Source organism: Fundulus heteroclitus, unplaced genomic scaffold (genome assembly GCF_011125445.2).
Source record: "Fundulus heteroclitus isolate FHET01 unplaced genomic scaffold, MU-UCD_Fhet_4.1 scaffold_49, whole genome shotgun sequence".
NCBI lineage: Eukaryota > Metazoa > Chordata > Actinopteri > Cyprinodontiformes > Fundulidae > Fundulus > Fundulus heteroclitus.
Genome location: NW_023396912.1, coordinates 1,331,201 through 1,358,810, shown reverse-complemented (window position 1 = coordinate 1,358,810; position 27,610 = coordinate 1,331,201). Strand labels below are relative to the sequence as shown.

The following is a 27,610-nucleotide window of genomic DNA, read 5'->3' as shown; positions in this document are numbered from 1 at the left end:
CACAACCTAAAAGTGAATAAAACCACCACCAGACCTGGTTTATGTTTTTATTTGACTGTTTTTATTAAATAAAGCATTAAAATAAAGCAGCAACATGAAATGAATACATGTGGGTTTACCAACTAGTTGACGGTAAATCATCAGCAGACTAGGATTCAGGACGAGCTTCAGGGGAGCAGTGGTTAGATGATCCATGTACGGAGGCCTCAGTCCTCCACCTGGCTGACGCCGGTTCAACTCCCACCTGTGGTCCTTTGCTGCATGGCTCCCCGTCTCTTCTGTCCTCTTTGCTTTCAGCTCTCTGTGTGAAAAATGAGCCTCTAGTGCCGTAAAAAGCTCAAAAACAGACTGTAGGATTGCTGTCTCTGGCCTTGTGCCGTTCTCAGGACAAACACTCAGAGACAGCCGTAGATTGTGTGCTCCGACAATCAGAGCAGGCTGAAGGCTTTGGTACGCCAATGGGTGGAGAGACGAATGTGCGGAGAGACGAATGGGTGGAGAGACGAAGGTGTGGAGAGACGAATGTGTGGAGAGACGAATGGGTGGAGCGACGAATGTGCGGAGTAGCTTATCGAAATGTGACAGTAGAAATGGCAGAGACAGAGGCTCTCCCTCACTGTCTGCCTGCTGAATCCTGGCTCTATTGCTGAGGTGAGCAATGAACACAGCCTGGTTCACTGAGGGAGGAGCCTTATGTGAGTCTCTGGCTTTAGTGAGTCCCTTCTTGTTTTTATTGACATTTCTCTGCAGTCTTTGCTTAGAAACACGTCAGGAGTACACGCTACAAGGATTTAGGTCTAAAACTGAAGCTTTAGCCTAAAGAAGACTTGGGAGAGACGGAGTTTAGCTATAAACTTTATAGTCGTTTTGGCAGAAAGGTTTAATGAATATAAATATAACAATCAGGAGGAATCTAACTTTGGTTATCTGAAGGCTTTTCTCTTCTACAATCTGTTTATTATCCTAGTTTTCTGCTTCCAGCTCATGAAAACGTGACATTTAAGTTGAGTTTTACCAGTTTATAGAGAAACCTTTGGTCTGACCAACAAGCCTCAGATCTCGTGTTTCATGCTAAAAGAATCTGGAGAAACAAGTTTACATGTCAAGAACTCTGTGTCTGAATGCTGAGTCATCATAAATGAACTTCAGCAACTAAATCTCAGCAGAGTTGATGGTAAATGTCCTCAAACTGAGTTCTAGAGTCTCTGTATATTATATATACAGTCCCAGAGGTCCTGGTGGACCTTCATGGTGGATTTATCAGGATCTTCATGGAGTCTCAGAGATAAACATCAATTGATCATTTCTGACACTTTCACCTGTATTTTCTTCCCTGTTCTCTGTCTCCCTCTGCTTGTGAAGCTGAGCTTTGTTCTGCTTTTTGTCCTGCTGGTGTCCTTTGGTTCCTCCTGCCAGTCCTGACCCACTACATCAGGCTTTAGTGGATATTTCTCTCTTGGTTTACACATGAACAGACCTGACAGTCTCACAACAAATGTCCTCTGACCAAGGTGAAGGTCCTAAAGAGGTCTTTTGGACCCAGAATGCTCCCCTGATGCTCCGTCTCCACAAATATTTTACCAACAGACGTAGTCCTGGTATTTATAGAGTAACCTACTGGACTCATTGCTGTGTATCTGCCTGTGCTTCCTGCAGACGACATCCAGAGTGTCCAACCTGCAGCAGAGGACCCGTCTCAGTCCCGTCCAACACCGTCCTGTATCATCCCCATGAAGGCCGAGCTTCTGTTTCTCTTCCTGACTTTTGGGGTCCTCCCATCAGTCTGTGGTGGAAGTGAGTTCTGAATCAGCAGCATGAACATAATCATAAAACCAGCAGAGAAACCTCCATCTTCACCATCTTTGCTCTGCTTGTTCTCTCCTGCAGACCTAATCATCCCTGCTGTGGTTGGAGGTGATGTCACTCTGCCCTGTAAGGCTGATAGGAACCAGCCTCTGGATGTGGTGGAGTGGAGCAGACCTGGTACCATCACAGAGTTTGTTCTCATCTTCAGAACTCAACACCCAGAAGTCTTAGAAGTCCAGAAAAAAAGCTACGAGGGTCGAGTAGAGCTGAAGGACAGAGAGACAGGAGACATGTCTTTGGTTCTGAGGAACGTCACGGCCGAAGACGGAGGAACGTATGAGTGTTATGTTCTGAGAGAAAGAAGCCGCAGGAAGAGAGCTGAGCCTCAACCAATCAGCACCGTCCACCTGCATGTAGCTCCGCCTCCTCCTCCTCCAGGTGAGTCTCTGGATGAGAACCTCCAGCAGCTTCCTGGTTCTGGATGTGAGAACCTCCTCAGATCAGGAGGTTCCTGCAGATGTTGATGAGACTCTGGAGGAAGCAGCTGGTCTGAGATCAGTAGATGATGTTCTTCAGTCTTCTCCTACCTGATGGACCAGACTAACACCTGCTTCTCTTCTGCAGGGAACGAGGATGGAGACATGAAGGATGGAGGGATCAACAATGTCATGGACATCTTTGGCAACAGTCGAAGTCATGTTGTTGTTGCTGCCTGTGCTGGGATGATTTTAATTGTTTTAATTGTTGCTGTTGCAATAATTAGCAGGAAGAACAAGAAGATGTCTTCTCCTCCTGATGAAGCACAAGCACATCCGATGATCTGACTGAAAGTTTATGTTCCTGTAAAAGTATCAAGCAAAGCGCAGCTTCCATCAACATTGTCCTTAGTCAATGAGAACAAGAAATTATTAGCCATAAAATCTTCTTGTTTAACTATCAATGTGGCAAAAATGAAGCAGATCAGTGATCTAGTGAGGAAACAGATCAGTTTTGTATCTTGTTCCTCAATTGCTCTCATCAGATCCAGAGCTGGTGGTCTCCACTGCACTGATCATGTGACTCCTCTGAGAATTGCTACCTTGTCGTGGTAGAGGGGCTTCAGGGATCTCCAGATCCTGGCTGCTTTGGTTCAGGGTCTCCTCTGGGAACCTTCAGCCAGGGTAAAGTCTCAATAAGAGCAATTCAGGCACCTCCATACACTGAGGTTGGTGCAGTTGAGATGCTGCAAACAATAAATCAGTGCAGAGTTACATTTAGAAACATTTATGTTTCTTTAAGACTCTGAGTTCTTATTGCTACTAACGATGATGTTCTTGTTCTGCAAACATTCATCTGCTCATAGTTTAAATACAAAGATTGTTACTATAATCCACTACGGATGAAATGTAAATGAACACTATAGAAATAGTTATTTCTAATCTAATTCTACAGTTTCACTGCTTGGAAATATAATACTAGGAGGTTCAGTGTCTTTCCAGCAGCTTCTGTAGATAATTGAAATCTCTGATGTCCTTCAATTGATTTACTTTCATCAAGTTAATAACTAACATCAGCTGCAGACTGCAGGCTGTGGCCATTATTACTGTCTAGACTGAAGCAGGGAGGAAAACCAGGTCAGGTTATTTAATGTAAAAGGTTGAACTTTGTTTTGGATAAAAGTTGATGTCTGATCACATAATAAATATATTTTTATAGATTGTGTGTCTGGTTGTTGTTCTTCTTGTTTTTCATTCTCATAGAACTCACCATATCTCTTCTGAGTCTGCAGAGGAAACAACTGCAGTTGCTCTCAGGAGAAATCTGATGTTTGCTTGAAGATCACCTTGTCTTTAGCTCAGCCCCTTAGAACCTCAGAGTCTGGGTCAGTTCTAGCTTCTGTGTGCTGGTCTAAAATGAGCTGAAGTTATAAAGCTGACTAAAAACACTGACTAACATTCTATGGGGAGCAGACATGGCAGCTCTTCACTACAGCTCTCTGTGTTGTTCCTGCAGCAGTTAAGAGGAAATCAGTAATTTTATGCTCCTGCTTTGGGTAAGCAACACGGTAAGAATGTCCTGATGGGGCAGTTTACCTGCAGCTGCTTTCAGACTCTGACACTTCTAGTCAGAGTGGCTCATGTTACCCTGAGCTACCTCTATAGTTATGCTGCTATAGGATTAGGCTGCTGGAGGACATCAGGGCCTATTTTCTCGCTCTGATGAGTTCTCCTACTGCTCTCCAATCTGCATTGTTTGTTGTTATTTTGGCTTTTAACTTTTTCTTTTATGTCAATTTTCTCTTCATAAGACACATAAAATAAGACATACTTTATTGATCTTGTAGTGGAGAAATCCACGTGTCACATCTTCTAATCAAAAGAAGGTGCCAAAAGGAGGATAAAGTGGCTTGCGCTCAGAGAAGGATGCAAGTACCCGGTTCAATCCCCAGCGCCTGCACTCTGAGTCCCTGAGCAAGACCCTTAACCCCAGAACGCTCTTTGGGTGTCATACAGCGCAGCCCACTGCTCCCTTAGGGGATGGGTTACATGGGTTACTGTGGCATTCTTTCATGATCTTTTAGACATCAGACACCAGGCCAGGTTTCAAAGAGTTTTAAATGAACACCTCTATTACTTCCTTTTCCAGCAGCTGAGAGAATCAGAATCAGATATAGTTTAATAATCCCAGAGGTAAATGACAGAGGACCATTTAGAACAAAGATTGCTGTCAGGAGATGGATTATTTCCCTGGGTGTAATGTTGAATTCAAGTCTGTTTGGAAGTTAAATACCAATATTTGGTTCACTCCTATCACTCCTATCAGTTGTCCAAGCTCACATCCATCATGGGTTTTCATTTTCTTATCTACTTCTTTTTGATCCACTGTATAAACGGGGACACACTGTATATACCTGATGCACCTTGTCCTACTTTTGACACCTTCTTCTGATTATTGATTATTGAGCCGATGTGACATGTGAATTTCTCCAATATGAGATCAATAAATATCTTATCTTATTCTCACTTCCATCAGGGGTGTGTTTGTTGGAGTCACTGAGCTGGCTGGAATCACAGGTTGTGTCATTTCCAGATTCACTTCAAGTCGATGGATTTTCATTTCCACAACAGCTATTAAATAGTTTTGTCCAACTTTTTGTAGTTTTGATTAGGAGGCAAAAGTTAAAAGCAGAAAAGCATCCAAGCCAGCAGGGAGCAGAGGAAAAAGTATCAAAATGGAGAGCCAGGCTCCATCTGAACACCCTAAATTATAGCTTCTAGCTCCTGCTCTGTAACCTTTCATGGGGTCAACAGTCAGAACTTCTGACCACTGTTCCTGATGGAAACACACATGGATGATGGAGTCAGATTTGTGTCTACAGCCTCCTGAAAATGAACTGAAAAGTTCACGATCTTTTCTCAGTAAGTGACATCACAGGGTTCCTAGGCAAAACTAGCTGCATGAGGAAGCATCCAGGCTCCTTTCCTACCTCCTTCCTTACTGACTGCTCTGTTCAGACAGGACTGATCATGGCAACCGCTACCGCACTTTCATTTTGGCTAAAGAGTTCTTGCTCCATAAGGGTTATCAGATGTAGCCCCAGATAGATAAAAAATGTTTCTGCAACCTCCTTAAACGTCTTTGCTTGATGTAAGCCAAAGATTCGACCCTTAAACAGACTAACACCTTTTCCACGACCACAGGATGTGGCTTTATCTAAGAAATGAGAAGCTACTCCCTCCATCAGCTGTGGTTAAATAACTTGCTTCCAGCTGCAGATGATCACCCTGCACTAATTATCCAATAGGATAATTGTTAGTGTTGAATAACTTCATTAAATCCAGGAGGTGCGTTTTTATTTTGGTCAGGCAGTATATATATATATATATATATATATATATATATATATATATATATATATATATATATATATATATATATATATATATGTGTGTGTGTGTGTGTGTGTGTGTGTATGTGTGTTCATGTTAGCCGAGCTACTTTTACATTCATTCAAACTATCTCAGATTCACTCCTCTGTTTTCTTTAAAGCAGGAAATGTTCCCATATTGCCCGAGTAGGATGAAACACGGGGTTCATGAATGAGTGAAATAGTTACACAACCTCCATGACGTCTGTCTCTAAGATTCAGGAATCTGTCAGTAACTTTAACACCAACATTGTGGTTTTCACCTTCCCAGAGGTTATTTCAGGCTCAGGTATGTCCATGATATTCTTGTAGTGAAGTAAAACCTTCATTTTCTGATCCAACCTTCATGTTAAAATGTTGCTTAAAGGTTTTCAGACCGTAGCTCTAACATGCAGCCAATCAGCAGTTAGCTGTATTATTATGCTAAATAGCCTCAAACCGAGCTATATTGAGTTATTATGATTGTTGTTGTTGTTATAGAGTCTCTGACCAGAGGTTCTGGTGGACCTTCATGGTGGATCTACCAGGATCTTTGTGGAGTCTCAGAGATGAACAGCAGATTCTGACGCCAGGGATTTTCCTCCCTGTCCTCTGTCTCCCTCTGCCTGTGAAGCTGAGCTTTGTTCTGCTTTTTGTCCTGCTGGACAACCAAGGTCTCCACCTGCTGGTGTCTGATTACTCTCCTCTGTAAATGAAGGCTTAACATCATTTTACAGAATTGTCTGCACACATGAATCCATCATTGAAGGAGTGATTAGTGATGAATTCATGCAGCACAGTAATTTGTATCATTGAAAAAAGGGACTGATATCTGACTTTGGTAGGAGTCTTACTGGACCTTAAAGATTATTTTGCCCATTTTAAGCTTCTCAAGAGATGATTGGTTGGGGCGATCAATTGATTTCATTTCTTTATATCCATCCATCATCTTCCACTTATCCGGGGTCGGGTCACGGGGGTACACTCAGAGACTGCCGTAGATTGTGTGCTCCGACAATCAGAGCAGGCTGAAGGCTTTGGTACGCCAATGTTCGGAGAGACGAATGGGCGGAGAGACGAATGTGCGGAGTAGCTTATCGAAATGTGACAGTAGAAATGGCAGAGACAGAGGCTCTCCCTCACTGTCTGCCTGCTGAATCCTGGCTCTATTGCTGAGGTGAGCAATGAACACACCCTGGTTCACTGAGGGAGGAGCCTTATGAGAGTCTCTGGCTTTAGTGAGTCCCTTCTTGTTTTTATTGACATTTCTCTGCAGTCTTTGCTTAGAAACACGTCAGGAGTACACGCTAAAAGGAATTAGGTCTAAAACTGAAGCTTTAGCTCAAAGAAGACTTGGGAGAGACGGAGTTTAGCTATAAACTTTATAGCCGTTTTGGCAGAAAGGTTTAATAAATATAAATATTACAACCAGGAGGAATCTAACTTTGGTTATCTGATGGCTTTTCTCTTCTACAATCTGTTTACTATCATAATTTTCTGATTCCATCTCATGAAAACGTGACATTTAAGTTGAGTTTTACCAGTTTATGGAGAAACCTTTGGTCGGACCTACAAGCCTCAGATCATGTGTTTCATGCTAAAAGAATCTGGAGAACCAAGTTAAAAAGCAAATAACAACCTTCTACTTTACAACAGTAATGGAAAATAACACTTTTAGATTGCTGTTGATGTGGTGGTCTTTGTTGGTTATCGTTTGTTTTATATCCATCAGGTTAAAGTGAACAAAACTCAGAGAAGACTTGGAGAATAATACACAACCTAAAAGTGAATAAAACCACCACCAGACCTGGTTTATGTTTTTATTTGACTGTTTTTATTAAATAAAGCATTAAAATAAAGCAGCAACATGAAATGAATACATGTGGGTTTACCAACTAGTTGACGGTAAATCATCAGCAGACTAGGATTCAGGACGAGCTTCAGGGGAGCAGTGGTTAGATGATCCATGTACGGAGGCCTCAGTCCTCCACCTGGCTGACGCCGGTTCAACTCCCACCTGTGGTCCTTTGCTGCATGGCTCCCCGTCTCTTCTGTCCTCTTTGCTTTCAGCTCTCTGTGTGAAAAATGAGCCTCTAGTGCCGTAAAAAGCTCAAAAACAGACTGTAGGATTGCTGTCTCTGGCCTTGTGCCGTTCTCAGGACAAACACTCAGAGACTGCCGTAGATTGTGTGCTCCGACAATCAGAGCAGGCTGAAGGCTTTGGTACGCCAATGGGTGGAGAGACGAATGTGCGGAGAGACGAATGGGTGGAGAGACGAAGGTGTGGAGAGACGAATGTGTGGAGAGACGAATGGGTGGAGCGACGAATGTGCGGAGTAGCTTATCGAAATGTGACAGTAGAAATGGCAGAGACAGAGGCTCTCCCTCACTGTCTGCCTGCTGAATCCTGGCTCTATTGCTGAGGTGAGCAATGAACACAGCCTGGTTCACTGAGGGAGGAGCCTTATGTGAGTCTCTGGCTTTAGTGAGTCCCTTCTTGTTTTTATTGACATTTCTCTGCAGTCTTTGCTTAGAAACACGTCAGGAGTACACGCTACAAGGATTTAGGTCTAAAACTGAAGCTTTAGCCTAAAGAAGACTTGGGAGAGACGGAGTTTAGCTATAAACTTTATAGTCGTTTTGGCAGAAAGGTTTAATGAATATAAATATAACAATCAGGAGGAATCTAACTTTGGTTATCTGAAGGCTTTTCTCTTCTACAATCTGTTTATTATCCTAGTTTTCTGCTTCCAGCTCATGAAAACGTGACATTTAAGTTGAGTTTTACCAGTTTATAGAGAAACCTTTGGTCTGACCAACAAGCCTCAGATCTCGTGTTTCATGCTAAAAGAATCTGGAGAAACAAGTTTACATGTCAAGAACTCTGTGTCTGAATGCTGAGTCATCATAAATGAACTTCAGCAACTAAATCTCAGCAGAGTTGATGGTAAATGTCCTCAAACTGAGTTCTAGAGTCTCTGTATATTATATATACAGTCCCAGAGGTCCTGGTGGACCTTCATGGTGGATTTATCAGGATCTTCATGGAGTCTCAGAGATAAACATCAATTGATCATTTCTGACACTTTCACCTGTATTTTCTTCCCTGTTCTCTGTCTCCCTCTGCTTGTGAAGCTGAGCTTTGTTCTGCTTTTTGTCCTGCTGGTGTCCTTTGGTTCCTCCTGCCAGTCCTGACCCACTACATCAGGCTTTAGTGGATATTTCTCTCTTGGTTTACACATGAACAGACCTGACAGTCTCACAACAAATGTCCTCTGACCAAGGTGAAGGTCCTAAAGAGGTCTTTTGGACCCAGAATGCTCCCCTGATGCTCCGTCTCCACAAATATTTTACCAACAGACGTAGTCCTGGTATTTATAGAGTAACCTACTGGACTCATTGCTGTGTATCTGCCTGTGCTTCCTGCAGACGACATCCAGAGTGTCCAACCTGCAGCAGAGGACCCGTCTCAGTCCCGTCCAACACCGTCCTGTATCATCCCCATGAAGGCCGAGCTTCTGTTTCTCTTCCTGACTTTTGGGGTCCTCCCATCAGTCTGTGGTGGAAGTGAGTTCTGAATCAGCAGCATGAACATAATCATAAAACCAGCAGAGAAACCTCCATCTTCACCATCTTTGCTCTGCTTGTTCTCTCCTGCAGACCTAATCATCCCTGCTGTGGTTGGAGGTGATGTCACTCTGCCCTGTAAGGCTGATAGGAACCAGCCTCTGGATGTGGTGGAGTGGAGCAGACCTGGTACCATCACAGAGTTTGTTCTCATCTTCAGAACTCAACACCCAGAAGTCTTAGAAGTCCAGAAAAAAAGCTACGAGGGTCGAGTAGAGCTGAAGGACAGAGAGACAGGAGACATGTCTTTGGTTCTGAGGAACGTCACGGCCGAAGACGGAGGAACGTATGAGTGTTATGTTCTGAGAGAAAGAAGCCGCAGGAAGAGAGCTGAGCCTCAACCAATCAGCACCGTCCACCTGCATGTAGCTCCGCCTCCTCCTCCTCCAGGTGAGTCTCTGGATGAGAACCTCCAGCAGCTTCCTGGTTCTGGATGTGAGAACCTCCTCAGATCAGGAGGTTCCTGCAGATGTTGATGAGACTCTGGAGGAAGCAGCTGGTCTGAGATCAGTAGATGATGTTCTTCAGTCTTCTCCTACCTGATGGACCAGACTAACACCTGCTTCTCTTCTGCAGGGAACGAGGATGGAGACATGAAGGATGGAGGGATCAACAATGTCATGGACATCTTTGGCAACAGTCGAAGTCATGTTGTTGTTGCTGCCTGTGCTGGGATGATTTTAATTGTTTTAATTGTTGCTGTTGCAATAATTAGCAGGAAGAACAAGAAGATGTCTTCTCCTCCTGATGAAGCACAAGCACATCCGATGATCTGACTGAAAGTTTATGTTCCTGTAAAAGTATCAAGCAAAGCGCAGCTTCCATCAACATTGTCCTTAGTCAATGAGAACAAGAAATTATTAGCCATAAAATCTTCTTGTTTAACTATCAATGTGGCAAAAATGAAGCAGATCAGTGATCTAGTGAGGAAACAGATCAGTTTTGTATCTTGTTCCTCAATTGCTCTCATCAGATCCAGAGCTGGTGGTCTCCACTGCACTGATCATGTGACTCCTCTGAGAATTGCTACCTTGTCGTGGTAGAGGGGCTTCAGGGATCTCCAGATCCTGGCTGCTTTGGTTCAGGGTCTCCTCTGGGAACCTTCAGCCAGGGTAAAGTCTCAATAAGAGCAATTCAGGCACCTCCATACACTGAGGTTGGTGCAGTTGAGATGCTGCAAACAATAAATCAGTGCAGAGTTACATTTAGAAACATTTATGTTTCTTTAAGACTCTGAGTTCTTATTGCTACTAACGATGATGTTCTTGTTCTGCAAACATTCATCTGCTCATAGTTTAAATACAAAGATTGTTACTATAATCCACTACGGATGAAATGTAAATGAACACTATAGAAATAGTTATTTCTAATCTAATTCTACAGTTTCACTGCTTGGAAATATAATACTAGGAGGTTCAGTGTCTTTCCAGCAGCTTCTGTAGATAATTGAAATCTCTGATGTCCTTCAATTGATTTACTTTCATCAAGTTAATAACTAACATCAGCTGCAGACTGCAGGCTGTGGCCATTATTACTGTCTAGACTGAAGCAGGGAGGAAAACCAGGCCTGGGTATTTAATGTAAAAGGTTAAACTTTGTTTTGGATAAAAGTTGATGTCTGATCAGATAATAAATATATTTTATAGATTGTGTGTCTGGTTGTTGTTCTTCTTGTTTTTCATTCTCATAGAACTCACCATATCTCTTCTGAGTCTGCAGAGGAAACAACTGCAGTTGCTCTCAGGAGAAATCTGATGTTTGCTTGAAGATCACCTTGTCTTTAGCTCAGCCCCTTAGAACCTCAGAGTCTGGGTCAGTTCTAGCTTCTGTGTGCTGGTCTAAAATGAGCTGAAGTTATAAAGCTGACTAGTTTGTTGTTATTTTGGCTTTTAACTTTTTCTTTTATGTCAATTTTCTCTTCATAAGACACATAAAATAAGACATACTTTATTGATCTTGTAGTGGAGAAATCCACGTGTCACATCTTCTAATCAAAAGAAGGTGCCAAAAGGAGGATAAAGTGGCTTGCGCTCAGAGAAGGATGCAAGTACCCGGTTCAATCCCCAGCGCCTGCACTCTGAGTCCCTGAGCAAGACCCGTAACCCCAGAACGCTCTTTGGGTGTCATACAGCGCAGCCCACTGCTCCCTTAGGGGATGGGTTACATGGGTTACTGTGGCATTCTTTCATGATCTTTTAGACATCAGACACCAGGCCAGGTTTCAAAGAGTTTTAAATGAACACCTCTATTACTTCCTTTTCCAGCAGCTGAGAGAATCAGAATCAGATATAGTTTAATAATCCCAGAGGCAAATGACAGAGGACCATTTAGAACACAGATTGTTGTCAGGAGATGGATTATTTCCCTGGGTGTAATGTTGAATTCAAGTCTGTTTGGAAGTTAAATACCAATATTTGGTTCACTCCTATCACTCCTATCAGTTGTCCAAGCTCACATCCATCATGGGTTTTCATTTTCTTATCTACTTCTTTTTGATCCACTGTATAAACGGGGACACACTGTATATACCTGATGCACCTTGTCCTACTTTTGACACCTTCTTCTGATTATTGATTATTGAGCCGATGTGACATGTGACTTTCTCCAATGTGAGATCAATAAATATCTTATCTTATTCTCACTTCCATCAGGGGTGTGTTTGTTGGAGTCGCTGAGCTGGCTGGCAGGTTGTGTCATTTCCAGATTCACTTCAAGTCGATGGATTTTCATTTCCACAACAGCTATTAAATAGTTTTGTCCAACTTTTTGTAGTTTTGATTAGGAGGCAAAAGTTAAAAGCAGAAAAGCATCCAAGCCAGCAGGGAGCAGAGGAAAAAGTATCAAAATGGAGAGCCAGGCTCCATCTGAACACCCTAAATTATAGCTTCTAGCTCCTGCTCTGTAACCTTTCATGGGGTCAACAGTCAGAACTTCTGACCACTGTTCCTGATGGAAACACACATGGATGATGGAGTCAGATTTGTGTCTACAGCCTCCTGAAAATGAACTGAAAAGTTCACGATCTTTTCTCAGTAAGTGACATCACAGGGTTCCTAGGCAAAACTAGCTGCATGAGGAAGCATCCAGGCTCCTTTCCTACCTCCTTCCTTACTGACTGCTCTGTTCAGACAGGACTGATCATGGCAACCGCTACCGCACTTTCATTTTGGCTAAAGAGTTCTTGCTCCATAAGGGTTATCAGATGTAGCCCCAGATAGATAAAAAATGTTTCTGCAACCTCCTTAAACGTCTTTGCTTGATGTAAGCCAAAGATTCGACCCTTAAACAGACTAACACCTTTTCCACGACCACAGGATGTGGCTTTATCTAAGAAATGAGAAGCTACTCCCTCCATCAGCTGTGGTTAAATAACTTGCTTCCAGCTGCAGATGATCACCCTGCACTAATTATCCAATAGGATAATTGTTAGTGTTGAATAACTTCATTAAATCCAGGAGGTGCGTTTTTATTTTGGTCAGGCAGTATATATATATATATATATATATATATATATATATATATATATATATATATATATATATATATATATATATATATATATATATATATGTGTGTGTGTGTGTGTGTGTGTGTGTATGTGTGTTCATGTTAGCCGAGCTACTTTTACATTCATTCAAACTATCTCAGATTCACTCCTCTGTTTTCTTTAAAGCAGGAAATGTTCCCATATTGCCCGAGTAGGATGAAACACGGGGTTCATGAATGAGTGAAATAGTTACACAACCTCCATGACGTCTGTCTCTAAGATTCAGGAATCTGTCAGTAACTTTAACACCAACATTGTGGTTTTCACCTTCCCAGAGGTTATTTCAGGCTCATGTATGTCCATGATATTCTTGTAGTGAAGTAAAACCTTCATTTTCTGATCCAACCTTCATGTTAAAATGTTGCTTAAAGATTTTCAGACCGTAGCTCTAACATGCAGCCAATCAGCAGTTAGCTGTATTATTATGCTAAATAGCCTCAAACCGAGCTATATTGAGTTATTATGATTGTTGTTGTTGTTATAGAGTCTCTGACCAGAGGTTCTGGTGGACCTTCATGGTGGATCTACCAGGATCTTTGTGGAGTCTCAGAGATGAACAGCAGATTCTGACGCCAGGGATTTTCCTCCCTGTCCTCTGTCTCCCTCTGCCTGTGAAGCTGAGCTTTGTTCTGCTTTTTGTCCTGCTGGACAACCAAGGTCTCCACCTGCTGGTGTCTGATTACTCTCCTCTGTAAATGAAGGCTTAACATCATTTTACAGAATTGTCTGCACACATGAATCCATCATTGAAGGAGTGATTAGTGATGAATTCATGCAGCACAGTAATTTGTATCATTGAAAAAAGGGACTGATATCTGACTTTGGTAGGAGTCTTACTGGACCTTAAAGATTATTTTGCCCATTTTAAGCTTCTCAAGAGATGATTGGTTGGGGCGATCAATTGATTTCATTTCTTTATATCCATCCATCATCTTCCACTTATCCGGGGTCGGGTGGCGGGGGTAGCAGCTTCAGTAGGGAGGCCCAGACGTCCCTCTCTCCAGCCACTTGGGCCAGCACCTCTGGGGGAATCCCAAGGCGTTCCCAGGCCAGCAGGGAGACATAGTCCCTCCAGCATGTCCTGGGTCTTCCCCTGGGCCTCCTCCCGGTGGGACGTGCCCGGAACACCTCTCCAGGGAGGCGTCCAGGAGGCATCCTAACCAGATGCCCGAGCCACCTCAACTGGCTCCTCTGGACGTGGAGGAGCAGCGGCTCTACTCTGAGTCCTCCCCGGATGACTGAGCTCCTCACCCTATCTCTAAGGGAGAGCCCAGACACACTACAGAGAAAACTCATTTCAGCCGCTTGTATCCGGGATCTCGTTCTTTCGGTCACGACCCAAAGCTCGTGACCATAGATGAGGGTAGGAACGTAGATCGACCGGTAAATCGAGAGCTTCGCCTTTTGGCTCAGCTCTCTCTTCACCACAACGGATCGGTACAGCGCCCGCTTCACAGCAGACGCTGCACCAATCCGCCTGTCCATCTCCCGCTCCATCTTCCCCTCATTCGTGAACAAGACCCCAAGATACTTGAACTCCTCCACTAGGGGCAGCACATTCTCCCCAAACCGGAGAAGGCACTCTACCCTTTTCCGGTTCAAGACCATGGTCTCGGATTTGGAGGCACTGATTTTCATCCCGGCCGCTTCGCACTCGGCTGCGAACCGCTCCAGTGAGAGCTGTAGATCACGCCCTGATGAAGCCAATAGGACCACGTCATCCGCGAAAAGCAGAGACGCAATCCTAAGGCCACCAAAACGGATCCCCTCAACACCTTGGCTGCGCCTAGAAATTCTGTCCATAAAAGTTATGAACAGAATCGGTGACAAAGGGCAACCTTGGCGGAGTCCAACTCTCACCGGAAACGAGTCCGACTTACTCCCGGCAATGCGGACCAGACTCTGACACCGGTCGTACAGAGACCTGACAGCCCTTATTAAAGGGTCCGGTACTCCATACTCCACAGGATCCCTCGGGGGACACGGTCGAATGCCTTCTCCAGATCCACAAAGCACACGTAGACTGGTTGGACAAACTCCCATGCCCCCTCCAGAATCCTGCTGAGGGTGTAGAGCTGATCCAGTGTTCCACGGCCAGGACAAAAACCACACTGCTCTTCCTGAATCCGAGATTCTACTATCCGACGGACCCTCCTTTCCAGAACCCCTGAATAGACCTTACCAGGGAGGCTTAAGAGTGTTTCTCTTTATACATATGACAAAATGTGTAAATACTGTCTGTTTTGTATGTTATCTGTGTCTCTGTCTGACAAACAATACACCATGGTAACGATAAAGATTCTCACACACAAACAGCTGGAGCTGTGATGCACCAGGATGAAGAATCTGAGACAGTCACACATCAGTTCTGACTAAAACTGGATTTCTTTCTAACTCCAGTCAGTATGTGAACATTTATTTCATGAGCATCAATAAAACCTCAAACTGTATCCAGCAGAGGAGCAGCTGGGTCTCTGCTCCTGGTTGATCTGCAGATGATCTGGCCCTGATGGACGTCTCCTGTCCTCACTGCTGAGTAAACCACACATGTAGAAGTTCCTGCAACAGAAAAGGCTCAGATTACTGCAGAGGCTGGAGCTGCAGGCCTGTTCTCAGCAGGCAGGACTTCAGTTCACTAAAACCACTGATGTGGTTGTCCTACAGGACAGAGAGTCATTTAATGCTCCTCTGATGTCATCAGCTGCTGCTCTGCTGCTGCTGCTTCTAACAAACTAAATGTGTTTATGTTGGTTTATGAACCACAAAGCTGATCTCTGCTGCTGAAAGGCAGAAAAGAGATAAAAATAACCACCATCAGACCACATGGAGGTGGAAACTCTGCAGCTCAGAGCTGCTTTCAGCCTGGTCTGAGTCTGTCTGTTCAACACCTGCTTGGTTCTGACCAATCAGCAGCAGGAAGCTGTTGTGGTTTATCTCCATCCACACGCTACATGCAGCACTAAGCAGAACCCAGGGTGATTAATACTGTTCTTTAGAGCAATAACACTTCAATGTGGGACAGAATGACTGAAATAAGCACAAATCTGCTCATTTTAACTAGTTTTAACATCAGCAGACCTACAGCTAAACACCTGCAGGTCCTCCTTCAGCTGTTTTCATCCAGACCAGGAAGCTGGACGACCACAGAGACGTTGACAGAATGTCCTCAACCTGCAGAGCAACAACTCCACCAGCCTTCAGCAACTAAACCTCCTGCAGATTAAAACTTTACAGCAATTCAGCTAAAAATATGAATTCATGTTAGTGGAAGCATTTTAAACTGAGATATATTCACATTCTTTGATTGCAGTGGTGCTAGAAGTGTTTGACCTGTTTTATGATCATACTGCTGATAACTTCCAGCAGCTGGATGGTCGTCATGTTCATGTCTGCAGGTCACAATGACCTCAGGACCCAGAAACCTTTTCAGTCCTCCCAGTGTTCCCAGTAAGCTGCTGCCTGCTAACATCTGCTCTGCTTCATGAGTCTCTCAATGGTTTCTGTCTCTTAGTCATGCCGCACGTTGGTCAATAGCTGACATAACAGCTAACTTTCTTCATTAAATGTAGTTTTGGTCGATACTTCCACAGGCGCCTTATAGGCAGCGGCTACATACAGCTCCGACTAACTCGCGGACATTTCATAAAAATATGCGTCCAAACTTGCTACAAACTACTCATCAGTAGATCAGTACTTGACTGCCAGCGCCTGCTGGAGTTACGGTCATCAAGTGTTTTTGCACTCGTTACTACAACTACTCTCGATTGTTTATGCAGCCTCGGAGTGCTTCAGAAACAAGTCTCAGAGGCCCACGACGCATCAGCACACTCCGCGAAAGGCTCATAGTGAAGCTAAGAACTAACCCCTACAGAAGGCCGGTTCCATCCATCCTTGTCTCCAACGTCTGCTCACTGGACAACAAAATAGACCGTCTACAACTCAAGCTCTCTTCAAAGAGGGAGTTTAGGGACCGCTGCGCTCTCATCCTGATGGAGACATGGCTCAAATCCTCAACCCCGGACAACGCTGTTAGCCTGGAGGGGCTAGCTACATTCTGCGCCGACAGAAACAAACAACTCAGCGGTAAGACCCGAGGAGGCGGACTCTGCGTTTACATCAATAACACCTGGTGTAAAAATGTTAGATTAGTCACAAGCTTTTGCTCTCCGGACATTGAAACCCTGACTGTTAGCTGCGGAACGTTTTACCTGCTTCGAGAGTTCACTGTTGTTTATGTTCCTCCCAGCGCTAATACTAAAGCGGCTATGAGTGTTCTCTATCGGACTATCTCTGAGAAGCAATCTGCACACACAGAGGGTGTTTTCATCATTGCTGGGGATTTTAACCAGGCAAATGTGAAAACTGTTCTCCCTCATTCCTACCAACATGTGGATTTTGCTATTCGGGGAGAGAACACTCTAGACTTAGTTTACCCAAACATAAAAGACGCATTCAGAGCAGCCCCCTGCCCCCACCTGGGCTCTTCAGATCATCTCTCTGTGATGCTAATTCCTGCATACAGGCCCCTGCTGATCAGAGCTAAACCTGTAGCGAGGCAGGTGAGGGTGTGGACTGAGGGAGCAATGGAGGCGCTCCAGGACTGTTTTGAGTGCTCTGACTGGGACATGTTCAAAGCTGCAGCAACATATTACGACAAGATCGACATTGATGAGTACACCATGACTGTGTCAGCCTACATAAGCAAATGCATTGAGGACGTCAGCACCACCAAGACCATCATCACCCGAGCCAACCAACAACCCTGGATTACTGTGGAGGTCCGTCAAGCGCTAAAAGTATGGAACTTAGCCTTCAAGTCTAGTGACAAGGAGGCTCTGAGGACAGCGAGAGCCAACTTGAACCGTGCCATCAGGCTAGCAAAGCGGAATCACAGTCAGAAAATCCAGGAGCTTTTCCATGACGCCAGCAACACCAGGAGCATGTGGAAAGGCATCCGGGCGATGACTGATACAACATGCCCCCCCCCCCCCCCCCCCCCCCCCGGTGGGTGAAGTTGATGCTGACTTCCTCAATGGACTAAATAACTTCTTTGGGAGGTTCGAGGCACTAAACAGCACTCCAGCAGTGAAAGCTGTTCCCCATCAGGAAGAGGAGGTCCTCTGCCTTGACACTGCCGACGTGTGGAAGACTCTGAGGAGAGTCAACCCGCGGAAGGCCCCAGGCCCCGACAACATACCTGGGCGGGTGCTCAAGGAGTGTGCAGGTCAGCTGGCTGGTGTCCTCACAGACATTTTTAACACCTCGCTGGACCAAGCCACAGTGCCAACATGCTTCAAGTCTGCCTCCATCATTCCGGTGCCAAAGAAACCTCAAGTCACCTGTTTCAACGACTACCGGCCTGTTGTACTGACTCCCATCATGATGAAGTGCTTTGAAAGGCTGGTGAAAGAACACATTGTCTCCAGTCTCCCCCCAACACTCGACCCGTTCCAGTTTGCCTACCGGCGGAACCGCTCCAGGTTTGCCAAACTTTTATTATTCATTTAAATAGTACATAACTGAACGTTTACTGCATTTTTGCATACTTTTCCATACAAATGCCTTTTTGCACCATTATTTTTGTACATAAACAATGGCTGAACATTCTCCTGCACACTGTTCTTGCACACTGTTTTTCTCCTGCATTGTTACATCTGATCACTGCTGCACTTTATATTGTAATGTTGCCTTATTCCAACTGCAATCTCACTACACTGTCGTAAGCTGTATGCAACGAAATGTTGTTCTGTATGCACTCTGACAATAAAGTTGTCTAAGTCTAAGTCGGTATATCTGACTTTATTAATGGTCAAAAGCTGCAGTAATGCAGTTTAAATGAAACTGAAGCAGATTTCCTGGAAACACAACAAACAACAAACGGAAACAATTAGTTTCTTTCTTACAAATTATAACTAAGTTTAAACATAGAGAAGAGTTTGGTTTAAGTTTCTAAATCTTAAGTGTCTTGTTTCTAGCTGGTCCTGAACTTTATTACCTTCGCTGTGTCTGAGCTTCTAGATTAAACCCAGGATCTGAAATCAACACACAGAGCAACATTCAGCTCTTTGGGACGATAATCTCTTCAGATGGTTTTAAACTGTAGCTTCATGTTGGTGGAAATCTGCAGAAGATTATCAGACAATAAAGACTCAGAAGATAAACTGTTGTTGAGAGGAAAGAAGAGATTAGAGAGAGTTTCTCTGAGTTTAATCCAGAAAGCCTCACTGACTCCAGTCCCTGGTCTGACTCACCTTCATGTTTCCTGGAGACACATCGACTGACCAGTAAAACCAGTAAGTGGAGGAAAACCACAGCAACGCTACATGTGAGAGAGATGATCATGGTGGGAGAAGACTGGAGGTCTGTGGGACACGTGGGTGGAGGACAGGATGATGGAGGTGGAGGAGGTGGGGTGGTGGGTCTCCCTGAAATGATCCAAAGGTAAATGTTTAGTTCTGGTCTCATGATGAAGGTTGAAGCAGACAGAGAAGCTGCTGACCTGAGACAGAGATGCTGCTGGATGGAGACTCTCCATGAGCGCTGCTCATCCCACCTGCCTCAGCCTGCTGAGTCCTTCACCTGCCTCTGTCTCCACCATCTCCACCCTAAATTAACTTCTTAAAAGAAACGTAACTCTGTGTGTGGCTGAATTCAGTTTCATCAACCTCAGTTTATGACGGGAGGAGGACTGAGATGATAAATCTAAAGGCAAAACAAACAAAAACCCAAATCATGACACATTTGTCTTTGCACTTGTTCTTTATTTAAGGACAGAGCTGATGGTGTACAGAATAAAACATGTTGGAAATTAGGCATGTTGCACCTAGTCTATGTAGAGATCAGACACAGTCTGGCCAGCAGGTAAAAGTGACCAACACAGGAGGAAGCAGGAAGGCATTCTCCACAGTTCCCAGAACTCTTTAAGACACCTAAAGTCATCAAATAACTGAACCAGCAGCATCAGTCAGAAACATTCTGCTTTGCACAGATTATTCCTTCAGTTTATGATGTTTGAACGTCCAGAAGCTCCTCCAGAAAGAACCAGAGATCTTTGAACAGGTAACTCTGACACCTGGAGGTCCTCAGGGAGGTGTTGTCAGTCTCTGCTGGTTCTGATCCAGGAAGTCTCAGTCAAAGAAAACCCTGGAAAGCAGGTTTAGAAGTGATACTCTGTGGTCACACCTGTGATGACATCATCAGAGTTATCATCCAATCCTGGCACAGCGCGGGTGGACCAGGTCATCAACAAACAGAAGGTTCCTGAAGTCAGAGGAGGATGAAATGAGAAAGTTATAAAATGCTGGCAACAGATTTAATTGATTGATTGATTGATTGATTGATTGATTGATTGATTGATTGATTGATTGATTGATTGATTGGGCTGTTACCTGTAGCTCGTCGATATAAGGACACCAGGAGGAGAGTGGAGACGCAGTACGGAGAGAACACCACCAGGTGGATGAAAACACGAAGACCAAGATATGGACCGGTGGATGTAGGTGGAGCTTTGGTTGAAGATTTACCTGTTGAAGGTTTACCTGTTGAAGGTTCACCTGTTGAAGGTTCACCTGGTAAAGGTTTACCTGGTAAAGGTTTACCTGTTGAAGGTTCACCTGGTAAAGGTTTACCTGTTGGACGTTCACTTGTTGAAGGTTTACCTGTTGAAGGTTTACCTGCAGACAGAATCCCATCTGGTCAGGTGATGCATTCAACCAGTGTTGAAGCAGACAGAGAAGCTGCTGACCTGAGACAGAGATGCTGCTGGATGGAGACTCTCCATGAGCGCTGATGCTACACCTGTAGAGGCCTTCATCAGAGCTGGTCACATGGTGGAGGGTCATGTGACCTGCAGGCTCAGTCCTGATGAGGGAGCCATCTTTATAGAAAGCAGCTGGGAGGTTGGAGGGAGCGGTCTTTGTGTGACAGCTCAGAGTGACGTCATCTCCCTCCATCACAGGGAGGACAGGACTCTGCAGGATCACTGATCCACCTCAACACAGAGACAAACTACAGCATTTCATCCATTTCCACACAGCTTCATCAACACTAACTCCACAGTCTGATCTTACCAGTGACAGTGAGCTGGATGCTGCTGCTGGCTGATCCCTCTCTGGACTCACACCAGTAAACTCCACTGTCTGATGGGTACAGGTAACTGATGTTACAGGTAGAACCAGCTAGTCTCCCCCATCCATCTCCACACTGAGTCCTGGTTCCTCTGGTTGTGTTCCTCCTCACAGTCCATCCAGCAGAGCTGCTGTCCTCCTCACAGCTCAGAGACACAGAGTCTCTTGGAAAGAACTGAGATCTGCTGGGACTCACAGTCACACCAGCTGCTGGAATAAAGAAACTTTATTCATCATTTATCATTCATTTTAAAGATCCAAAGTAGAGAAATGTCAACACGTGTTTTCAGGAACCATAAGAAGCATAGAGCTCCTCAGGTTATCTTTTCTATGGATGCTAACGCTGAATATCTGAGACTAAAACAGGAAGTGAACCAACCTTGGAGTGTTGAGCAGCTCAGCACTGAGGACAGAACTGAGAAGAGAAGAAGAATCACTTTAAATTAACTAAAAACTTTATAAATCCTCTCATAACGATAGTTTCACATCTCAGATATTATCATTACAATAAATGTTGTTCAAGCAAGAAATAAATGGCTCTTAGAGTCCTTCAGGGTGTGACTGACTGACTGACTCTAGTGTAAAGCACATTAGCGTCGGCCTAGTTAAAGTATAGTATAGCAAGTACAGCCATTTACCATTTAAATGACCATTTAAGGGTCTATTTGAACATTTCCTTCATATTTCTCCTGTTTCATCTGTTCTCTTTGGAGTCCAGTGAGAACTTCCTGGAGACCATCCTGGGTGTTGGACTCAGTTTCAGGTTTCTCCACAGCCTCTCCTCCATCTTCTGCCAGCTACAGAAACCCAGTAAAGGAACAGAGAGAATCTCTACTTACGCAGCAGAAATCTGGCAGACGTGTCCTTCATTGTGTCTCTGAGGTCTGGTAGATATTCAGATCCTGTCAGAGAGTAAAACCCGCCTCCTCCTCTGATGCTGAGGGGCAACAGGAACATGAAATGTAAAGACATGTATCTCCACCAACTGGGCGCTGGTTGTGGGTGAGGGGTGTCACACCACTTCCTGTTTGGTTCTAGTTCAATGAGGAAATGTTTGCAGTGGCTTGTTTTCTACACTTGATCTTTTTTTTTCTTTTCCAAGAATCTTCTCTGTTATTCTGGGAATGTTTCACTTTTTGTTGCTCCACTTCACATTAAATTTAATTAATATGACTGGAAATGTAATGTCCAGCACAGACACAGGCGTTGACTAAATCTTGCAGATTATGTAAGAGAATCATTAGTTTATGCCAAGAGAAACCTTCAGCTATCCGTTTATTTTACATAAAATATTCCGTCTTTCAGAAAATGATTCCATCATTGAAGAGTCTTAATTAGTGAGGTTCTTGCTTTAGCTATATTTAACCAGGTAATAGATGGTCTCCAACAAATAGACCGTTACACTAATATACTTACCACAAACCTTTTCAGTGCAGCGTGTATCTAGAAGAAAACTGATGTTCTCAGGAGGTCTGCACCGGACAAAGTTGCTCACATCAGCTTGGGAACATAATCTGAACCCATCACTCAGCTGCAGTGATGCTCCTGCATGCAGGAAGCTATGATTCAAACACAGAAGCTAAAAAGGTTTCAGATCCAGGTTGTTTGGTAAGATGTACAGCAGCTGTAGATCTACGGCTGAGAGCCAATTTACCCTGAGAACAAAAAGGTCCCACCTGGAGGTCAAACTGGAACACTATCAGGAGCCAGGAGAGTTTACAGACTCCATGATGTTGTTTGAGTTTCCAGTCAGATCACAATGAAAACATGCAGGAAATCTGACTGTTGGCACGATTCTGGGGAGAAATGCATTGTTCTCACTAGTGTTGCACAGATACCGATACCAGTATCGGCCGGGGCCCTGATACCGCACCAAAATGGTGGTATCGGTATCGGCGAGTACCAACAAATAGGGCACTGATACCATTTTGATGTTTGTATGTCACTTGAACGCAGCCTTATTTCTCCCGACACTCAGGGCCGGATTATCCATAAGGGCCAGTGGGCCATTGCCCAGGGGCACCAACCATGGGGGGGGCACCACATGACACATGCTTTAAAAATATATTTTTCATAAATTGTTATATTATTTACTTGAAATTGTTGAAAGACCATGCATTATTCGTTTTGTGAACACTGATGTCACAATACTAATAAATAATAAATAAATCAAGATTTTTTTGATTTCATCATTTTAAAATTAGATATTTGAATATTGCTCACTGTTCATATGCCTACATGTAGTTGTGTAAGTCAGTAAATAGTAAATTACATTACAGAAATCCCCTTTATTATGTCTGATGTTTTTGACCGGAGGACAGCACGGGTAAGGGGGGGGGGGGCTTTGAGGTATAGTGCCCAGGGGTACCACATTGTCTTAATACGGGCCTCCTGACACTCACTAGTTCTACTGGATTCACTTTTTGCTGCTTTACAAAGGTAGCAGCTTGACAAAGTCATTATGGCAATTATTTTACATCCAAGTAGTATGCAGTTCTTACTATATACACACACATCAATTTCAAACAGATGGTATCGGTATGGAATCGGTATTGGCCGATACTGCACAGCCAGGTATCGGGCATCGGTATCGGGGCCAAAAAATGGCATCGGCGCAACACTACTTCTCACCCCCATCATGTGACTCCCCAGGGGACGGTTATGTCACCTGATGGGATGTCATCCACGCTTCCATTTGCTTTCTACAAAGATGGCTCAAACATAAGGAATGGGCCTTACAAATGACAGGTAACGTGGAGCAAAGTTTGGTCTGGTACCACTTGGGGATAGCCAATGCTCTGATGCCTTCCTTCCATGTTCTGGCTTCTTAATTGCTCCTTTAATTAGGTAGATTTTGTGATATTGTGACAGGTGCAATCACAAAGCCAGTTACACACATTTTGTTCATAGTTTGGGTTTTGTTTAGTTTTAGACTTTTTTAAAAATTTCTTTATGTAGCCTGTGTTAAAGAATGGGTACACCGGCCAGCTCCTACATGTCTATTGAAAACCCATCTTACCTCGGTTGCAGATTTGACAATAAATGAGGAAAGCATTAATCAGAGGTAAAACATTGTAATATGCATATTTAATTCATATAAATTAAATATGGAGACAGAGTTTACATTACCAATCAAGATGATTTCACCGCGCGATGGAGAAGTCTGTCTGAAGTAAGTTTTGGACAAACACTCTTTTTATCAACTTTAGAGCTCCTCGTGCAAAGCTCAGGGGGGGGGGATGATTGACCCCCCCCCCTCCGGGGGCAATAAAACACCCTGTTATTCTACCCAGCAACAGAGGGGAGACACACCTTCTGCCTGACTAGGATATTTTCTTAACAATTTCCCTCTGTTTTGATCCTAATAGATCAAACTAATAACTAGGCTAAACTAAGTCCATGTCTTGAAATCCTTAAACAAAGTGTAAATGGTAAGATGCAATATTGTAACCCACTGTCCCCTCTGTTGGTGACTTATGAAATCAAATGAAGTTCAAATTTACCCCTTAAATGTAAAATAACCCAAGTATAAGCTAATAAGCTACTAAACCTCAAACTAACTAACCTCTAAATCTCAAACCTACTAGAATTAAGAAAAGCAAGCACCTTTATCAGGGAGGTGCAAGGCTAAGATAACTTTGCAACTATGAAACAGTTATATGATCTAAATATGACTTTAAGAATCCTAACCTAGATTAGCAAGAAATTAATATAACCTGTGAAAGCACTACACTCAGATCAAACCACAGAATAAAAACCAGATTATCATGCAATACAAAACCAAGATTCTAACAGTACTAATATGTGGCATCTTAGGAATATGTAACTTAGACAAATACAGTGATTACAAAATTCTCTTTTATTTACACAATGCATTCAATTGTTGTCATGATGTCTTGCGTCTCAGAGATGTCTTCTCCTCGCCCTTAAAGATGATGGTTTATAGAGTCATTTGTCCCAACCGCGATCTCCACACATCTGTATGTGAATGATTTTATTAAAAATAAAAAACAGAAACAAAATAAAAATCCAGCAGCCTCATCCGTGAGTGGCAATCGGCGCTTCAAGTGGCTCCAGTGATCTTTCCTTGAACCCTCTGTGTTTGGCACACTCAGCTCCACCATCTGATAGGCCCCTGATCCTTGGCCCCCACATCCGTCTTCCGATGACCTTAGCGCGCACTCCTTCGAGGTCGGGGATAGGTGGACCCTCCTTCACATTCCTGGACCCTCTTGATTTTATGTCTCCAATACAACCTGAAACTTACACGACAATCTTTAGATATCAAATGTCATGTGCTACCTGTAATTCCGGAGGTTGAGTTTGGTCCCGAAAAACTCCTTTCAGTCATATGGAATCGTATCCTGTAATGAAATTAACTGAACACTCCCACAAGAAACAAGCTTCAAAGCTTTTTACCCCATTTTCAATTTGGACTATGCACAGATTTTAGCCAATTGTGTTTAGAATCCCCATTAATCCTTACCACCTTCCATTGTTCCATCTTCATCCTATGGAAAACCTATTTTAGAAATGGAATAGTTAATGAGACACTTTATCACAGTTTCACAGTCCTCTCCTTCCATGGGCCTCTGATTGTCCTGTAAGAGAATGCACACAAGCACAAATACTTTGACCTCTGGTGGGGATCGCCGTGTCTGTAAAATCAAAAATTAGTTAATGCGGTTTTGAAATCAAAGTACATTTATCCTGTAAGAATGTCAGCATGCTCTTTTGGATTCAGAATTTACCAGAAATTGCACACAAAACTTCTCAGCGTGCTGTATGTCACCACTTCATTAAACTCTGTAACCTCTGCTCCAATTTCAGATGTCCATTCTGTGTGCTGCGAAAAAATTCCTATTTTTAATCTGAGAGAAAAAGCAAACCCCCATTTTGTTCACCTATTGTTCTATCAAGTGTTCAAACCCTGATCCAGTTAACTCCAACACGAGATATGAGGCTTTGAATCCTATTTAAACAGAGTCTTCAATAGAACTAGGTTACATTAAGTTACCCTCTGTTTTTCTATTTTATCCAGTTTTTCTATGTTATGTAGTTGTTCTATTATATTTAATATTCACTTTTCGTACTGCTAAAACTGTGGGCCCGTTTCTATAACCCATCTGTTTAACCCTTCAAGGACCCCCGAGGGGGTGGAACTAACCCCTCTCTATAGAGTTTTTCTCTCCAGCAGATATGCGCTTTCTGACACTTTACCCATTAAATCTAATTTATGGTCCCGGCCTGTTTCTTAGGAGTCGACTGAACAAACATTCCGTTATCTAATTTACAACGCAGTCACATACCTCCTGTGGGTTCCTGCAAAAGAACCCTTCATCCAGGTTAATTAACAATATCCCCTTTCCATTTTGTGTAGTTTTTTGTATTTTATCCTATTTTCCCTCCTTGGAACAAAAATTATTTTGTTACAAAAACATCAACCGAGAACAGTATATGGATGCAAATGGAGACAATTTAACTGCAAACACTTGTCTTTGTTGAAGTAGGAAAACCACTTCCCTGTATCCTGAATCCAAATCAAAATATAATTCAATTGTATCATACCATGTATCTGCAGAGGTCCTTCAAAGGTTGTGTAAAATCAGTGTACCCAAATGACTGCAGACTGATGGCCTCAGTTGCACACAACAAGTCGGTTTTGTGAGAATGCTGGATGTTCCAAGTTATTTACATACTGAGAAAGGGTGGTGTATATGGGCAAAAGACATATAGAACATTGTGTTTAACCTGAATAAATAACCTGGTAATATAGCAAAATCCTGGTGAATATCCATTTATCACAGCTGGGAACTGTTACATGTAAAATAGAAAAATCTCAATACTTGTGAGCTGATAAGGAATAACCTAAAATATTGTTTAACCTAAAAAGTGTGTCTGGTAAGGAATAATATTTGGTTTAGAAACAAGACGTCTCACCCAGAGCACCGCTTGTGCATACCAGAGAGGCCTGTGTAATAAACCTGTCTCCCCAGGAAATCCTAAACTGATAGTAACCCCCAGTTTGTACATTTATAGCATGCACTAGTAAACGCAGAGAGGCAACTCAGCTGTGACCCTAAATGTAAGTGGAGCACGTGAAAGTATTCCCACCCCATTGGATTTTCTGCCCATAATTGTGATGGTAAAGTACACCTGCTGCTGTTTAGTTGTGTATATAACAAAAAGTGAATAAACATGAATATATTGTCAAAACCGCAAACCTGTGCACTGGGATACGCTCAATTGGCTGCCTTAAGAAATTATTAACCAGTTCCAATCCATCTATCAACTCAAAAGGTGGAGAGAACGAAAAAATATGAGAACACAGGCCATCCAAATCACATCCCATTAAATTTGTTCAGTAGTTCCAAAAAAAAGTAAAAACAAAACAACTGGACTTGTTTTCCGTAGTGAAGACGTTTCGCTTCCTCTCCAGGAAGCTTTCTCAATTCGAAAAGTCTTTTTGAATTGAGAAAGCAGACTTTATTGACATATTTTATTGACATAAACGGATCCCCTCAACACCTTGGCTGCGCCTAGAAATGGATCAAACACACCTGTGTGTTTGATCCATTTCTCTGCAGCTTGAGTTATGTAATCTTTAGAACGCTGTTG

At 43.3% G+C, this 27,610-nt stretch overlaps 1 protein-coding gene and 1 long non-coding RNA gene across 2 annotated transcripts; both read left to right on the top strand.

Annotated features, from left to right (window-relative positions):
- Window positions 1-530: 530 nt before the first annotated feature.
- LOC118560809 (sodium channel subunit beta-2-like) lies at window positions 531-3,507 on the top strand. The gene is made up of 4 exons (XM_036132340.1): window positions 531-695; window positions 1,657-1,794; window positions 1,888-2,244; window positions 2,431-3,507. The coding sequence occupies exons 1-4, from the start codon at window positions 659-661 to the stop codon at window positions 2,628-2,630; spliced, it is 732 nt and encodes a 243-aa protein (XP_035988233.1). The 5' UTR covers window positions 531-658; the 3' UTR covers window positions 2,631-3,507.
- Window positions 3,508-9,501: 5,994 nt separating this feature from the next.
- Window positions 9,502-10,966, top strand: LOC118560825. The gene is made up of 2 exons (XR_004929612.1): window positions 9,502-9,709; window positions 9,896-10,966. It is a non-coding gene; the product is annotated as an uncharacterized LOC118560825 (long non-coding RNA).
- The last annotated feature ends 16,644 nt before the right edge of the window (window positions 10,967-27,610 follow it).